Below are 18,831 nucleotides of genomic sequence, written 5' to 3'. Positions count from 1 at the left end.
TATGTAAGACCCAGTCTTATTTTTGGGGATACACGGTACTGTCTACATCGTACTCCAGTTCCCTACACCTAGTCCCATTCCACCTAACTAGGGCCTAGTTCATTTTCTGTAGCAAGAGCTTGCAGGAGTATGGTTTATAAATAACTTTTCAGCACCATCCCTTCACTGTCATCACTTACTGTCCAACCTTTCCTGGGGTTAACAATATTCCAGTGTAATTTTGCACAAACTTACAAAGTGAAGATGTAAAGGCATGTATCCTCTTATTATGGTCTAAAAAGCTCATGGAGTTACTCTAGAGACACAGAGGACTTTGTGGCATAGATTTTGATACAGGGCAAAATGCTCACTGGAAAAATTAAGTATTAGCTAGGTACCGGGGAGATGTGACCTTAGCTAGCAAATTTTTAACTCCGCAAATACTTGGCATCATTAATTATGTATACTTATTTTATTCGTAATTTGTAATGTTTTAGGATACCAAAGTGATTCTAATGGTAGAATTTAACAAAAAGTTTTTTAACCTCATTTTAAATCCACTGATTCATTCCATTCAATGGCAATATTCAATGTTAAAAGGAACATAAAAACAAACATGCACACAACTGCACAGTTTTCATAAAGGTCTATTTCATTATTGGTGGGGAGCGCATTTAACAGTTAAATACATTTAAATAATGTATAGGTTACTGCATGACTGCAGCAATGGTAACTAGTTAGATAACCAATTCAACTAGAAACCAGCTAACAAGTAACTGTCTAAATATTTAAAATACAGCTCTTGTTTAGATCATCCTTTGTTTTGATCACCTTCTTGGGGGATAAAAGCTTGCTGGTCACACTGGAAATATATTAAGGCCAAATCTTAATCTTCTGATACCCATTCCCAGAGGTTTCTTTCAGCTGGATTAATTAAGCCTCCAACTCCAAGGCAAGCCCAAGTTTGTGGCCTCCAGCATTAATGCTCTTCCCATCTACCAGAGCAGACAGTGTAAGCTTCACACCTGTAAACAAAAACAGACAATCATGATGTTTGTGAAAAATCTCAGGAGTCTGTAGTCTTCTTTAATAATCGCCCCGAGTCTGCCTCTGCCTGTCACTTTTCCTAAGCCAGCCAGATGACCTATTAGTTCCAGCCACCAGAGGGTCCCTGGGAGTATCTGAGATACCAGACAGAATTCAGTTGGCACCATCCCAAGTCAGAGCACGAAAACGGTAATAATAAAGCTCAAAGTGCTCTCGAAAATACAATAATGTTCAATATACTATCCAGACTGAAAAAGACTAAAACAATCATAACTGAATCCCGGAAAGGAAAAACTACAATAAGAAACATTTTGTGGACAAGTGGAGAAATCAACAGACTACAGTACATATTAGGTATTATTATAATAAATTAATGTTGATTTTCTTAGCTGTGACAATGGTATTGTAGTTACAAAGAACTATGTCTTACTCTTGGCATATGCACGCTAGGGCTGATGTGTCTACATCTCTGGAAAACATACATTTAAATAATTCATAAGGGCATGTGAAAAAAAGAAAAAAGATTATGTATGTAGACATGGAGAGATAAAACAAAGGTGGTAAATGTTAGTAATTGGTGAGTGTGGGAAGAGCATGTGGGTGTTCATGGTAATATTCTTTAGGTTTAAAAATAGTCAAAATACAAAAGTCTGGGGGAAAATCTCTATTTGGAGGCAAAAGTTCCAAGTGCCTTAGAACCCTGCTATCCAAATGGTTCAAGAACCAGGGACACGGGCATCATCTAAGAGCTTGTTAGAGAGACAGAACCCCTGATCCCAGACCTAGGGGATCAGAATCTACATTTTAACAAGATCCCCAGGTGATTCATGCACACACTGAAGCTTGAGAAATACCGCTTTAGGAAACACAGCAAGGCTCAAAATACCAAGTAAGTAAGATTAGAGAGACCAAACAACCAACAACCAAAGCAATGAGTGAACTTTGATGAAAGAAATAACAATTACTAGGAGACATTTCAGGTACAAGTGAGGAAAGTGAATAGAGAATGGATATTAAATAACAACACTGTGTCACTGTCATTTCCTTAGGTGTGATAACAGTATTATGGTTATGCAGAGCGGGAGAAATGTTCTTACTCTGAGGAGGACACATGCTTAAGCATTCAGAGAAGTGTCATGATATTATAGCTGCACCTTCCAAACAGCCATCAGAAAAAGCGGGGACAAGGGGGGGGGGGGACAGGGATACAAAATTGTGGCATAAAGTAAACATGTTCATTGTACTCTTCTGTCAATTCTGTATGCTTGAAAGGTTTGCAAAATAAGCCAAGAAATGAAAATTAATTTTTAAAACAGTATCAGAAAAATCCTACTTTATCGAGAATACTTACCAGGCCTCAGAGTCTGAGTGTAGCCCACTCCAATTAAACTAGAGTTGTTGACTTTTGCCTAAAATAAAATGCATAGACAACTGTAAGAAAAATTTTTGAAAGGAGACAAAGCCCCTACATTTCCCTATCATGCAATTATGAAGTGTTCAGCCTTTACTCACATTACAATAAAATGTAATGTTTATTCAGCCAAACAAAAACCAGGTACTCCTTAATTCTTATCCATTAAAGTCAAATTATCAGTAGGACACGATACTCTTGATGTGTCTACTGGGATGTATCACAAGACCCCAAAAATGTCCATACCACTCAAGAGCCTACAGACTCTCATCAAGAAATCGTCCTTTTTGAGTCTAAGCTAACACAACAAAACCACGCCAAAATGTGACTAATGCAAGTCCACCAGGCTCACTAGCTCTGTGGCACACACGCCCGCCTAAAGTGTGGGATGTAAAGTTTAAATCCATGACTTTAACATGCACATTACTACTTTCAAGGGTCTTCCTAAAGACTCAAAATCATCAATGTTGAAAATCTCCAAATGGCAAGCACCTTCTCTAAGAACAAGGTCAACTGAAAATCCTTTACCTCACTTTCTCACACCTCTTATGAATGCCCCTGGGTGTTGGCTGTACGTAACTGACTGTGCTTGAGAAGACGTTCCAATGGGGCATTGTTACCAATCCAGGTGCCTGCCCTCCTTGTACAATTCTATTATTTTAGGATTTAGTCACAGAACTTCACGGGCTGAACGGAGCCGTGAAGAACAAGACAAGGGAGGAGTAGCTCCATTCTCTCCTAGAACTGCCACATTAAGCCATCCCACAGGCCTACGGCCGTAAATGGGAGCACCCTGTTCCAGTCTCCAGGGCCTAGGCTGCTCTTTGCTCTGCAGCATTTTGAGTGCTACGGTAAAAAGGAAACAAACAGCCTCTGGCATCATAAAAGATTTGGAAATGACTTGACGTCTACACCCTCTTATAACGTGTAACATCAAAACAGCCTAATCCAGGGGCGGTCGGATGGCTCAGTTGGTTAGAGTGTGAGCTCGCAACAACAAGGTTGCCGGTTCAATTCCCACGTGAGACGGTGGGCTGCGCTCCCTACAACTAAAAATTGAAAACGGCAACTGGACTTGGAGTTGAGCTGCGCCCTCCACAACTAGATTGAAGGACAATGACTTGGCCATAGAGAAACACACTGTTCCCCAATATTCCCCAATAAAAATTTTTTTAAAAATCCTTAAAAAAAACCCCAAAACAACCCAGCCCAATCCAAAAGAGAAATGATGTAGCTGTACAGGCAAAAGTCATGTAAACAACACTTCTAGTCACTTGGAGCTACAGCCACCTCATGAGCCACCAGTGACCATGTGAGTTCATTGTCTCAGGAAGAAATGCCCCACCAGTGACCATCGTGTGCCCAACAAATTAAGATCCTCAGAAAACTGGACGCAAATTCCCACCATTCTAGACTAGGAGCCGACCATGAAGCTGTGATGGGGCAGGAAGCACTGCTTGGGGAGATCCGATCAGGGCAACAGCAGCACTCCTCAGGTGGGAAGTGCTGGGGACATTTCCAAGGGGTCCCCAGTAGTCGCTCAAAGACACACAGGTCCTAAGCTCCCACCCACTTTAGACAGTAAGAGTGGCCCCTTCTGCGGGCATTGCACCCGAGATGGCCACAAACACATGAGGCGAGGCAAGGCAGCTACCAGACAGCCGTGTGCATGGGACGCTGAGGTTTTACTGCAGCATGTGGTTAGACACAGAAGGGAAAACCGATGAGTAACTGCCCTGCCAGTGGGAGAAGCATTCCGGGGGCTGCTCATCCTGATTACAACTGTGTTAAAATGAAACAAGAACGGGCCAAAACTTAGCTGCCTAAATTATCAAACCACTGTCCTCAGAATGAATGTTCCTTTATGCAACAAATAATTCTCCCAAAAGATTTAACTTCTGTCATTCCCAGTACATACAGTACAGACAGTCCCTGACCTGCAAACAACTGACACAAGCAACAGCTGCTGATCTGCCTGAAATTGGAGCCAGTCCCTCTACACCCTGAGACACTGCACCTCCTCGTACCCTAATCCACTGTGACAGAAGGAAGAAACAGCAGAGCGAGCCTATGGATTGGCCTACGGTGGCCATCTGACCCAGCTGGTAGTCCAGGATGGGAGGCACGTCCTGGGGATGCAGGATTTCAGCGCTAAAGCTGGGACAGGCCCAGGCAAAGCAGGATGAGCTAGCTGGTCACCCTACATGGGAGGGAAATCAAAAGATATGCAGGCTAGTCCCGGCTCTACTCCCCCTACCCTCTCTCCCTAGCCGTGGTGTTAAGTCCGTCCTCTCCAAGCTTTGGTTTCCTCACCTGCAAAATGGCATGCATACCACTGAGCACTGAGATCAAATCCGAAGATATTTTACAAACCATAAAAAATCAAAGTAACAACTGAAGTACTTACTCTCCAACAGGAATGAGAACTGCCCAGGACCCAAAACACCGGCTCCCCTGGGCTTAGACAAGCTTGAGCTCAGGGTTAGCATCTATGCACACTTTTTAGGTTAAAAAAAACTCCTGTGGCCTGGATATCAAACTTCTAATACTGTCTCCACAGCAAAACAGTATTCAAAGTTCCAATTCCAATCTGTGTGTGAACTGGGGACAATATGAACCACAGTCCAAATTCTCAACACAATTGAACATACCTGAAGATTAATTCCCACAAGCCCAAACCCCATTCATCTATTCTAAGCCCAGAGTAGTACTCACAGAAATGGAAGCAGTGGGATCCAACTGATATTTAGCTGCAATGCCGAAACGAGTGCAGTTGGTACCTGATGTCCAGGCAAGGTTTACTGAAGTGTCAAGATCTTCACATACTTTCTGATAAATTGATCCTCCAAATTCTGTTCCATCATTGCTGTAAGATATTTTAAATTAGCAAATCTAGAAGACTGAAATATATTTAAGGCACTAAGCTGATATTGTAGCATTATATTTAAATAAAAGCAATTGCTCACATGCATCTCTAGTGTTCCACTGAAAACTTTTGTTTTAAAAGGTCTTTTCCCAACCTATGTCCACAAACAAGGACTGGTCAAATAAATCATGGTATATCCATCCAGTGGAAATAGCACACAGCCACTAACTCATGCTGCAGAACACATAATGCTATAGGAAAACGATCACAAGGTACTAGGTATGGGAAAAAAGGCTTATAAAACAGCCTTTCCAGATATTTCTATGTATTTTATGTATATACACATATAAAAAGGTAAAACACCAAAACTTTAACAATTAATAAAGATTATATACCTAGGTGGTGGGATTATGGGAAATTGTTTTTCTTCTTTGTACTTCAATTATTTACCAATGCATTATTTTTTACATAAGGAAAAAAATTCTTTTTAAGTCTTTTCAACATATATATCTAAGTTGGGTTAGGTAAAAACACCAAACATTTTAGGCAATCCTATCAAATCAGCACTTCACACATTACAATTAAGTCAAATGAATGCACGGGTAGAGTCTGGCACTGTCTTAGACTCTTCTGAAAATACAAAGCACATCAAGCCTTGTATGAAATGAACATTTACTCTCAGCGCCAAAAGTCAGACTAACTTTTTAACTATACACTTTTGAGGGCTACCCTAGAAATGCCCAAAGATGATCTTTTTAGGTTAAGAGAAATCCTTTAGGTTCAACCCAGATTAATAGGAAATGACAAGAGACATCAATGTCATCTGAGGTCCTGCACCATAACACCCCACCACAGAAATACTTACACATTAGTGTGTAGCTGGAAGTCTCCAGTCCTGTAGCCCACTGCAAAGTTATTCCTGGTCAGCTTTGATTTGGCACTGTCAAAGGTCATCTGGTACCCAGCAAGCCAGCCCTCATAACCAAAGACAGCTGAACCATGGATTGCAGGTCCAGCAAAATCAAAGTCAACATCACAACCAAGGTTTATACACTCCCTCTTGTAAGAAGACTTGATTTTACCACTTTTCTTTCTGGAAAAAGAACAAACTGACTTAAAATTGATGCCAGTGGGAAAGATTTACATGCAGAGGGCACTAAACAGACTTAAATGAACTGTAGTATGACTGGAGCAAAAGAAGTAGCAGGGTAATCAATCATAAGAGGTAAAAATATATAGCTCAGGAACTAGAAGACAAGGGTACACGGGGTAACTGGACGCCACCAACACAGGAAGGCTGCGTTGCAGAACTGGCCATCGATCACAAAAGCATATTCAAAACATGTTCATTACCCAAGTTAGTGCCACAATGACAAGAGGCAAGCCAGTGATAGCGACCACAGAGTTCACACGCGAAAGGGACAAAGAGAAATTCGCCACAAGGCAGCTGGGTAAGCTATCCAACAGTAAATATGCATCTTTCCTAAATATACAGAAGGGGACTGCTTTTCCATTTAAAGCAGATAAAAATGACCATGCTTACCCTGTGTTTGGTGAAAAGGTAGTATCAAATGTCAGTTTCAAACCTTGACAAATCTATTTTGAAAGAAAAAAAAATCTGTTTTCAGCTGTATTTCTTTTTTGAAATACAAAAGTAAATAATACTAAAGCACATTTTCAAAATGTTACCTGGTCTTCAATTGCGATTTCTGTTCCCAGAGTGTTATCAGTGTTCCATTTCTCTGTGAAAGTCAGACCATACTCACACCATTTATATTTGGTCTCCAAGGTCCCAGTAACTTTACCAGTGTCTGTATTTGATGAACCAGATGTTGAGAATTCCTAATAAGACAATAAATAACTTCATGAACTTTCTCGTAAGCAATAAAGAATCCACTGCCTAACTTACACAAACAAAAAGAAAACCCCTTGAAACAGTAACTTCACTAATCCTTTTTTATAGCTTGCCAAATATTCCTATCCTTTGCTACAGTGTATAATATACAAAAGTAACAAATTAGCCTGTTAAGTTACTAACTGCTACCTTACAGCTGACATGTCCAACCAATCACAAGTTAATGTGTGTCTAATTCTCAAGTGAAAAACAAACTGTACACCTTTCAAGGAAACTTCTAAGGTGATTTTATTTGGGATTCAAAATCAATGGGGAAAAAAAAGGATTGAATGTTTTGACATTGCATTCAATCTATCTGATACTGAAAAAAAAACAGTAAATAAGTCACTATGGATAATCACAGATCCCATCATTAAAATCAGAGTTTATTATAATCCCATCATTTCTTATTTATTATGAAATGTTTTCTGAAAGTACCCCACTATAGGAATTCATGCTACGAACAAGTAACTGTTTTTCTAAATTCTTACCGTGTTTCCCTGAACATAAGAGCTAGCCAGACAATCAGCTCTAATGCATCTTTTGGAGCAAAAATTAATATAAGACCCGGTCTCATTTTAATGTAAGACCGTGTCTCATATAAGACCAGGTATAATATAATATAATTAATATAATATAATATAATATAATATAATATAATATAATATAATATAATATAATATAATATACAATATGGGGTCTTATATTAATTTTTGCTCCAAAAGACGCATTAGAGCTGATAGTCCGTCTAGGTCTTATTTTCAGGGAAAAACAGTAGGTAATCCCAATATTCTGTTTCTCTGAGATAAAAAAGAGTTTTCACCAGGTTTCATGCCTTTCCAACCATCTTTCACATTTTCATTAAAAAAAATAAAAGAAAAGTGGGGTGGCCAGTTAGCTCAGTTGGTTACAGTGTGGTGCTAATACTAACACTGAGGTTGCTGGTTTGACCCTCGCACGGGCCACTGAGAGCTGTGCCCGCCTTAAAAAAAAAAAAGAAAAAAAAGTAGGGGGAGGGAATTATAGACTTAGTCTACAACTGGTTTATATCATGCATAATATAAACTATGCACAATAATGATATTGATGGGAAAAAACAATCTCATACAGGGATCAATTTGAACTGCATTATATAATCTTATATTTGTAGCAAATATAAATAACTTGCCAATCCCTAACTGCACACCACTTGAAAAGGAAGCCATAACACAGAGGAGGGCAAATCTGAAATTTAAAATCTGCTACAGATAATCCAGAAATCTAATAATCTTTCAGAGCTCAGTATATATTCAGGCAGGCAACTAAAATCTTCCAAGATAAAATATTAAAAAGCCCTGTGAGGGTTCTGACTCACAATTTGTCTGCTAATAATGGTTATACCCTTTGGCCACTGGAAAGCCAAGTCTAAAGAAGACAGCCAATCTGAACTATTCAATCTGAAATGAATATCTCTGCATAGTGAGGAAACATCAAAAACTGTGCAATAGGATAAAAGGCCAACCACCCTTCACTTAGAAAATAGAACATTTGTGTAACTACTGCTCTGCAGTGAAATAGACTCAAATCCTTAGGTCTTATCCACAATTGCTTGAAATTAAATGCTTTCATTAACAGGAATTTCAAGTCAAAGCTTGATACTCAAAGTCCATACTAAAAAAGAACACTGGATTATGTTAAGAAAGAACACTAGAAAAAAAATTATGAGTTCTGGCGTCCATTTCTGTAGTTTACTGAATGAGTAACACAAAGGAAGACATTTAACTTTTCTGGGACTCAGTTTCTTTGATTATAATAACAAAACCTATCTCTAGAGGATTAAACTGGACTGACACTGTGAAAGCTTTGCACATATTCACGCGCTCTACACAAAAGGCAGGCATTATTAAAACAATACATACCGAGCATGTTCTTCTAGCAGGTAGTTCCAATGGGGAATGTGTCTGAGTAGCTATTTTAACTCCTGAGTGACACTGACTAATGATTCTTGAGGCCCCACCCACTGCCATCCATCGACCCACAGATTGACAGCCAGCCAAAGAATCCTCAAGACACAAAACCAAGATGGTCACACTGTGGGACCAAAATTGGGCCAGATAACACCACTGGTGGAGTTACACCCTTCGCTCCATCAGCAGATTTTAGGCTTCTATGTTCTGGGGTTGACTGGATATCTCTGCAGTTCACATGAGAATACAGCCAGCCATTAATGAGACTTATTTGGGGCCAGATACATATTACAACATCAGTACGATGCTTGTTGAATTACATACATTAAATGGAAACAAAAATATACTGCATCTAACCCACTTCCTATACATCCATGATCTTAAACCTAATTTCATAAAAGTTTCCTTAACCCTGTCCACAATAAGCCCTTCATTTCCAACGATTTTGATTTATCAAACAACCTAGTATTAGATATATTTCTCTAATTTTCCCCAGTTTAAAATTTATTTTCTCTCTCCAACCAGCAAATAGGTTTTTTAAACAAAGGATTGAGGCTTTTACTTTTGTTTTTAGAAGGCCTTTTGTGTTTCAACAAATACACAGCAAGTGTTTATAAGGTGCCTCAGTAGGTTATAAGCAGAAATACAAAAAATAATATAATACAATACTCTGAAACCTGTTACATTAAGCAAATGAGTCACTCAACCACCTGAACAATCAGGCGTCCTTTCAGATCAAATAAACCAAATGACACTCAGGACAAACGTAAAACCCCAGAAATCCAAGTCTAAGCGTTAAAAACTATAACATAATTAATTTTAATACCAGTTACATGCACTAAGGGAATCAACTACAGCAAGAATTTATCAAAATAACTAATAACATTCAATATGCACACACTATACCCATCACCATAACAATCTCAAAACAAACATTTTAGAGGAAAAAATTATACAAAACTAAGTTTTACTTTACTCCCTTCAAGGGAGGAGTTTGTGAGGAGGAATCAAGACACCAAATACCAAAATATTAACCTCTTTAAAAATACTCAAGTCAGGATTCTGTAAATTCACAAAATACATGGGGAAATCTTCCCCAAGAAGGGCTGCTAGAATATAACCATTATACAAACGATTAGTACACTCAAATTAAGAGTTACTGAATATTTTTATGCCCAGAACTCTTAATGCTTTTAATAGGCGTTGAAAGAAAGGGTTATGAAAAAGTGTAACAGGTTCTCTGCCTTCAAGCCTGTAATCTTACTGAATAAACAGTCTCACATGACCAGTGTCCTTCCTGAGTTACTTGTGCATACACAGTAAGGAATATGGCAAAAGACAACATGAAAAAACGACCAAAGCCAAAACAAATCAAGTTACACGCAAATCCCTTAAAATAAAATTAACTTCTGTCTCTTAAGATAAATTGGGTAGACATCTTTCAGTTATGACTATTTTATGGGTAGAAAATTACATAAAGGCTCATCAGAACTTATTAGATAGCTAATACTCACCACACCACTGCATGACTTTGTTTTCACATCCAGTTTCACCAACCCAAAACCTTAAAGTGGAGAGCAAATGATAACAAAATGATTCTTTTGTACAAAAATGCATACCAGTAGTAGACTATACGTTAAAAAAAAAGAAAAAACCCCAAGGTTTCCCCCTTTTTTTGGGGGGGGAGGATAAAAATGTTGATACACAATAGTTAAATGAAAAAATTTTAATTATCCTATGTAAACTGACATGTAATGGACAGAACATCTCTATGCAGTTTTGCCTAGTGTTTTGGTGTATTATTTGGCACCCCCCACAAAAAAAAAGCTTTCAAACAACTTTAAAACCTAAACATCAGATTGGAGAACTAATTCAGCTTAAATCTCAGAATAGCCAATAGTAATAGTCATTTAGAACATTTATCCCAAAGGTTCCTATCTCCCCTTTGGATTAATAATCTAAATAACTGGAGGACTAATCTAAAGTGGAAGGGGGTGGACCAAAATATTCAAGAAGAAAACCCAAGTTCACTTGAAAAGCCCATAATCTGTTAGGAGTCACCACCACAAAAGTAAAATATACATACATAATCATAGGAATAGTTCTAGTTAATCAAGGTCTAAACTACAACTGAAGGAAATGAAAGCACAGCTGCTTTTTTCTTAAAGATAAAATCCTTGAACTACAGTTTGAAAAAATTGGAGGAAATTGAGGTGGAGGGGGATGTGAACTGTTACAGAACTATTTTAATAGACATTTTATCTAAAATGTATCTGATAAAAGAATTAATGCAACAAGATATTTACAATTTGAAGAAATTATTAACTTAATTTCCTTAAGCAATCCAAATACATATTTTCACTTCTGATCTAAAGTTTAAAAAGAGAAGTTCTTACCAAATCCTTTGTTGAAAATATCTCTGGCAGCTTTGCCAAGGTCAGCATATGATGGAGGAATACACATTGCTGGTAGAAAGAAACATTCCAATGTTAATGTTTCCTGTTCTCCCACTTTCTGTCCAAGAACTAGATTATGACCTACTGCTCTCTTTAAATTCAAGCAGTCCAACTTGTTGGAGATGTGTTTTGATACCACCAGAAGCTACAATAAAACTGTACTCTAACAATCCATGAAACAGATACCAACGAAGTCTTGTTTCTAAAATACCTAACCACAATAAGTGGCTATACAAACTGGGGAAATTCCTTCCAAAATTGAAAAACAGACTTCTATTCCTAAATTTACACAGTGCCTATAGCCTCACCTATTAGGATTGGACTAGTACCAAAAAAGTCAAACACATACACATCTATCTAGATGTATCTGCCAAAATCACTGGAACGAGATTTAACCAAATGAGATAAAAATCAAAACCTAAGAAAAGCCCCTCTCCCCCAATTTATCCTTTAATATCCTCACTGAGGTCAAAACCAACATTCTGGAGTGGGAAGAGAATAGTATCTAATTAATACTTTGGGAATTTAAATATTGGAACATAGAAATAACACAGCCATCTATGTTTCACTCAAGTGCCTACATCAACTAAATATCAAATGGCACTTTAAACATATTAACATGATACTCAAGTCCTTAGTCAATACCGTGCTGTTTAAAGGCAAGCAATCTAAGCTCCTAACACACCAGCTCATTCATTCTACAAAGTGAGTCCACGCCCTTAGGAGCACGTGTAATGACCTTGCGCTAGTACAAGGGGGTTTACTACTTCCTCAAAAAAGAGTCTAATCCAATCCTCCAAAGACCGAACCCAACAATTAGTAACTTTTTGCTTTTGAGTTCCTCACACATGTCCAAAAGCTAAAGGTGAATGCGGCCACAGACCAACTTTCCCGGCCTAGTCCCTCCATCCAATATCCAGCAGCCCAGCCCCTCCTCCGCAGAGCCAGGGGGTCAAGACGGTGGAGTGTCTACCGAAAAGGACCAATTTCCAAGTCCTCGGAGACATGGGGGAAAATAAGTTGCGGTTTTCTGGTGGACCGGCTTCGACTCCCCGGACAACACCGCCCCATCCCGCAGAGATGCCTGCTCCATACTTACGCCGCGCGCAGCTCTGTCCGTGAGTCGCCATGGCGAGGCCGCGGAAATGGGTGACCTGCGGAAGGGACAAGAAGTGCGGTCAGCGAGAGTAAGAAGCGGGTCAAGGGGCCATAAGAAGGTCTCAGACAGAGATGGGCGAGGGGCCGCGGGGCAGCGCGGCCATCTTAGGGAGCCAGGGCCGACCCCGAGTCGGGCTCAGGCCTCCTGTTGGACGGCCGAGGCCTAGGTCCCCAGGTCGGAGCGAGACGGGCGCGGCGGTACCTAGTGTTCTCCTGAGAGGGGCCGCCGCCGCCGTTCCGCTCGCAGCTAAGGCCGCTCGGCTCGCTGTGGGTCGGGCTGCAGCTGCCGAGGCTGGAGGGCGAAGTGAAGGAGACACCGTTCCGCCCGCCGCAACCCTGTCCTCCCCCCTCCAGGACCCCGCCGCTGTCCCCGGGGCTGTCCACCGCGCCTGTCCCCGCAGGGCCGCCAGCTGCCCACTCCAACCTGCTCCGGAACGGCCACGGGGACCGAGGAAACCCCTGTCCCCAGGGTGGGCCGCCTCGGTCCGTCGGCTGGAGCCAGAAAGGCAGAAGCTGCCGGCCCTCTGGTCAGGCAGCTACGAGGGCAGCCCCCGCGGCCAGGGGGCGGGGAACGGCGGATGCTACACGGAGGGGACCGCGAGGGCGGGGGATGGGGCGGAGGCTCCACGCGCGCTCGTCACGGGCGGGGCGGGGCGCGAGGCGCGTGCCCGCGCGGGACCCGGCACTACTGGGCGCGGCAGCACACGCCGGAGGTCACGTACTTCTCCCCAGTTCCCTTTCCTGGCTGTTCCCAAACCCCGCACACAATCCGTGGTGTAGGACGTCTGAGAGGAGTCAGCTAAGCTTCATGCCGTTTTCCCTGAGCAAGTGCAGCGTGTGCGTCTGAAACAGTCTCTTTAGAGTCGGATAAAGGAGCGAGCACAGGGGCACTACGGCCAGCCATCCGCCGCCTCCCGCCCCCCTCCGCTTCCTACGGCGGTGTAGTTGCTGTGCTGCACGGCTCTCTGGGGCTGCCCCGCCCTGAACAGACTGGAGCACGTCTCGGGGTGCCCCGCCCCTTTTCCTTGCTCTCGCCTGAGGCTTCCTCTTCTGCCGCCTCCACCCGGCTTAGGGGTGGGACTGCTTTACACATGCACTGAACCGTAGCTATGTTGATGAGGCAAGCCTGCTAGAAAATTTAGGAATCATGCTGACCAGGCATGAGAACGCTGTCCTCAAGCTCCCTGGGTGTGCAGGACAGTGAGGGAGCCAAGGGAACAAGAAAAAAGGCGCCGTCTAATGAGAGAGAAATGGGGTCAATTGAGGCTCCAGAATCAATCGCCAGTCTCAGCAATTTATCCCCTCTACCCCGTTTGTTTCCCCGTCTATAAAATGACGTTTAAATGAGATGAAGTGGTCTTTAATAGCCATTCAGCCATAGACTAGGAAAGCTTTTTTCCCCGATTTTCTCTGATTCTAAAAGCCAAGGTTCCACCCTCCTCCTAAACCAGGAAAAGTATAGTAGCAAGATAGACTTCCACAATCCAAGCCCAGATTACAGCTGCCATGGTGGATTTACCTTCCATGGGCAAACCCAGACAGCAATCTTGCCTGGTCATGGTAGGGGTTGGCTGTGCATGTAAAGGGTTATAAGAAGAATAGAGAGAGCCTTTGCTCCTAAGAGTTCAGGAGCCAGAAAATTAATTCCGTCATTCAGTTTCAAACAGGTTGGTCTGAAATCGGCCTAGCTCCACTGGGAGCCTGTCTGCTCTGGCTACGTTTGATGCTATTGTGAGGCTGGTGGCAGAAACTGACATCCCATCCCAATGGCAGCATGACACACCACCTCCCAGGAAAACCTCGTCTTTGCTCAGTCACCTCCAGTACCTGCAGTAGGACTTATTCACATTGTGAACTACAGTAGTCCCCCCCCTCCCATCCATGGTTTTGGTTTTCTTGGTTTCAGTTATCTGTGCTCAACTGCGGTCCAAAAATATTAAATGGAAAATCCCAGAAATAAACATTCATAAGTTTTAAACTGTGTGCTGTTCTGAGTGATGAAATCTTGCTCCCTGTCTCATTCCCTCCCACCCTGCATGTGAATCAGCCCTTTGTCCTTCTAGCCATCTTGGTTATCAGATCCACTGTCACCGTATAGCAGTGCTTGTATTCAAGTAACCATATATTACTTAATAATGGCCCCAAAGCACAAGAGTCGTGAGGCCGGCAACTCAGATACGCCAAAGAGAAGCTGTAAAGTATATGTATGTATAGGAAAAAAACAGAATATTTAGGGTTCAGTACTACCTGCAATTTCAGGCATCGAGTGGGGGTCTTGGAACATATCCCCTGTGGATAAGCGGTGTGGACAAAAAGGGGTTATAAATGAAAGTAACCTCACAGAGGGATCTGATCATAAATTCCTAACTGGGCAGGTCCTGGTAGGTAATCACATACCAGGCATATAACTTCCCTGGTAAAAGAATTATCTTTGCCTTCAGCAAGTCCTGTCCATTGTTCTTGTGCATCTAGGTTAACACACCTTTGAAATGCCAGAAGTAATAACCCTCAAGAGAAGTAACCAACCTCAAGAGAGCACATCTTGTTAACTGTCCTGTAGTTCAATCACCACCTTGCTTCCTCTCACCTTCATGTAATCTTTAAATTCCATCCTTAATTTCAAATGCATAAAAGAAATGCAAAACTGTTATTCTGCAGACCATTTGAGATCTTGCTTCCTGGAAATTGTCATCAGTTTTCACCTAAATAAACAAATAAAAATACAGGTTTGGATGTTCTTACATTGACAGTGGGGACTCCTGGATCTGTAGCATTTTCAATCCCCAGAGAATTTCACTTTGCCACAGAACACTGATCTGAGGCTTCACCCAGTACGAATCCAAGGAATGTACACAATATCTAATAACCAGAAGAATCATAGCAATTTATTTCAAAGTTGGATTCAGTAAATATATGAGTACTTGCATCCAAAGCCCTTTAGATCCCTTGTGTCACCCACAGGGGTAGCGGAGCCCATTCAGATGCAGCTCCTGCTCTCAAGGCACTTAGAGTCAAGTGTGTGCAGAAGAAGTGTTAAGAACTGTGAGGTGTCCACGATTTTACCCAACTTGCAAGCTAGCAAGTTAGCGTGCTGTGGTTTCATAGGTTCACAGATTCTGGCAGAAGACATGAAACTCGAAGGTGAGAGACAAAGGACTTTATTACTTGGGGCACAGCAGAGAGCAATACTTCGTGTACAAACAGCTCTCCTTGCCCTGTGTGTTCCACAAGGATGATGGAGACCACCCTGGGTAGAAGCTGTGCACACCATGTGTTTGTGTCACAGATAAGGAATCCTGAGTTTAGGCAACTCCCTGTCTTATAAGGAGCTGCTAACAAACCTGTCCATCTTTTGCCCAAAGAGAGACCATAGTATACTTCTCAGGAAATAAAATCTGCCCTCTGCCTTCTAAAGGGAGACACTACCTCTAGGTCCTAAGGATGTTACAAACTATCTTGTAAAGATAGTTTGAGGTCAAACCTGTTCCAAGACCTGTAGAAACACCAAGGAGGATTGTCCCACAACAAAGGACGGGAATTCAGGGGCTGCAAGTACAATGCTCAATGTAAGCACAGAAAATTGTGGGCACAGTCAGACTGAGAAAACATGTGCACTAAAGTTTGAAAGTAGGACTTATCAAAATGAAAAAGCCATTAGGCCAAGGATGGAAAAGCAAAATTCTAGAAAGAGTCATGTGCAAAGCCATACTGGGGTTTGAAGTGGCAAGAATCATTTGGAAACCACAAGTAATTAAGTAGAGCTGGAAAAATGTATAGAAAACGTTGAGCGATTAAAGATGTTGACAGGAGTCAAATGCTGAAGGTCCTGAAAGTAGCAAGTGAGGAGGTGTCCAGGGTGACTAGGAACAACATTTCTAACTTGAGGAACTAGGAGGACAAAGATCCCACTGGGTGTGGAAAGGGCTACAGGAGGAGGGACAGGTGCCAGAGTGAAGTCGATGAATCACTTTCAGATAAGAATGAGGAGCCCGGGGCCACATCTAAATAGAGTTGTCCCATAGGCAGTTATGAAGCCTTGGGGAAAGGTCTGGGTGGGAGACACTGGCATGAAAACTTTAGTTTTAATTATGATTAAACATGGGCGTGATGAAAGTCAATGAGAGATGGGGAAGGAAAATAAATAGTAGAAGCCTTAGAAGCATTCATGTTTCAAGGGCAAGCAGCAGAGGAGCTAATGAAAAAAATTGGCAGACTGTCCAGGAGGCTAAAAGAAAACTCGGGAGGGAGTACTTTCCTGGAAGCCAAGGGGAGAGCCCTGGATAGAGGAGGGAGTGATCAACAAACAGTGTCACATCCTGAGAAGCAGTCAACTGAGGTAAAGTATTCATTAGTTTATTAATACAGAGTATCAATTACTATTACTCAATAGCTTAAAACAACAAATGCTTTATTATCTGACCGTTTCTGTGGGTCAAAACTTAGGGAATGGCTTAGCTGGGAGGTTCTGGCTCAGGGCCTCCCTGGGGCTGTAGTCTTCTGAAGGGTTGGCTGTGCGCAAGGATCCGCTCCCAAGACGGCTTCCTCATGTGGCTCTAGGCTAGAAGCTCAGTTCCTCCCCACAGGACCTCTCCATAGAGCTGCTTGAGGGTCTTCATGACATGGCAGCCGGCCTCTCGCAGACCAGGTGATCAGAGAGAGAGACTGAAGCCACAATGTCTCACGTTCCAGCCTTAGAAATCACACTGTCATTTCTGCCTTATTCTGTTTGTTAGGAGTGAGATACTAAGACCAGCCCACACTCCAGGGGAGAGGAATTAGGCTCCACCTTTGAAAGGAGTGTCAAAGAATTTGTGGGTATATTTTACTCGTAAATCACCACAGGCGATGCTCTGGTCACATTATTTATATTTCTCCTACACAGAAAATACACTAACTCCCTCCCAAAACCTCCAGCCTTTATAGCATCAGCAAGTGGCGTGTCAGGAGTAGTTCCTTAAATGCAGCAACTCCAGTACAATTCCTCTTGATCTGAAGACCTATGAACTAAAGAGACAAACTGTCTGCCCCACACATACACACATCCAGCACACACAGGGTTAGCGGTGCAGGATAACTGCTAAAGACACCCCTGGTCAGAGGGGGCTGGGGGGGAACAGGACTTACTTGGGGGTCCACAGCAGTCCTGAAATCTAGCCAGACCAAATTTGAAGGTTCCTTTATGAGGACTCAGTCCTACTCCTGTCTGTACCAGATGAGGTCACATGGGAGAGCCAGCCCTAGATACACATCCCTTCTCTTCCTGTCCCAGACTGTCCCAGTGTGAAAGGTACAGCCAGCCCACATATCTAAGCACCCTCCCCCACCACACACATGGGCTCCTTGACCACCCATGGGCTTAAGGGATGTGTCCCTGGCAGTTCAATCCATGCTCAGGAGAAAAGGCTCTGGGGAAGAAGTCCATGCAGCCCCAGAAGCAGGCTCAGGACGCTGCAACAGGGAAGACTGAGATCTTCTGTATCCAGAGTTTGGTCCAGAAATGGAGAGGGTGGGCATGGGCTTTGGTGGGCATGTTCCTAGGCCCTCCAGGCTCCTCACCCCATAGGAATAAGCACAATCTGAGAAGAGTTAGAGTCGAGCCCTCTAAATTATGAGGCACAGAGGCCTGCCCTGGGCCTCTCTTGCCCAGGTCTAAGGGCAATACTGGGACTAGGGCCTGGGAATCAATTGAAGCAAACATTGAGATGAAATGAGAAAGTGAGAGAGGGGACCAAGAGCTGTGGTTATGGCTAGAACGTGGGGTGCTGGGATGTAAGATTCTGCCATGGAGCATTCTGGGTGGTGAGTAGCCATGGAAGGGTGGAATGGAAGTGAAGTTCACTGGAGTTGAGCTGATGAACAACAACGGGTGCGGCTAGTTTGTTGGAGCTGTTTGCCTCTCGCCACCCCCCCCACGCCCTCCCATCTAATGCACCACGGTGGGATAGGCACAGGTTGTTGCCAGGGATACTGAAGTCACCAGGATGTGGAGAAGAGGTAGAGAGGACAACTGTGAGTCACCTGCCGAAGTCGTCAGGGAACACAGGGGAGTAACCAGGAAGCTGGTCATGAAGGAT

The 18,831-nt window shown here is 42.6% G+C and overlaps 1 protein-coding gene across 1 annotated transcript; it reads right to left on the bottom strand.

The window, feature by feature from the left end:
• Positions 1–610: 610 nt before the first annotated feature.
• Positions 611–13,116, bottom strand: VDAC2 (voltage dependent anion channel 2). Its single transcript, XM_019745979.2, has 10 exons — positions 12,960–13,116; positions 12,699–12,753; positions 11,540–11,608; positions 10,658–10,707; positions 6,993–7,145; positions 6,847–6,899; positions 6,169–6,396; positions 5,153–5,303; positions 2,378–2,435; positions 611–1,004 (listed from the first exon to the last, which is right to left on the bottom strand). The coding sequence occupies exons 2-10, from the start codon at positions 12,727–12,729 to the stop codon at positions 913–915; spliced, it is 885 nt and encodes a 294-aa protein (XP_019601538.1). The 5' UTR covers positions 12,730–12,753; positions 12,960–13,116; the 3' UTR covers positions 611–912.
• Between the last annotated feature and the right edge of the window lie 5,715 nt (positions 13,117–18,831).

This window comes from Rhinolophus sinicus, linkage group LG07 (genome assembly GCF_036562045.2).
Source record: "Rhinolophus sinicus isolate RSC01 linkage group LG07, ASM3656204v1, whole genome shotgun sequence".
NCBI classification, from domain to species: Eukaryota; Metazoa; Chordata; class Mammalia; order Chiroptera; family Rhinolophidae; genus Rhinolophus; species Rhinolophus sinicus.
Note: the sequence above shows the minus strand (reverse complement) of the source record. Positions and strands in the feature narration are given on the sequence as shown.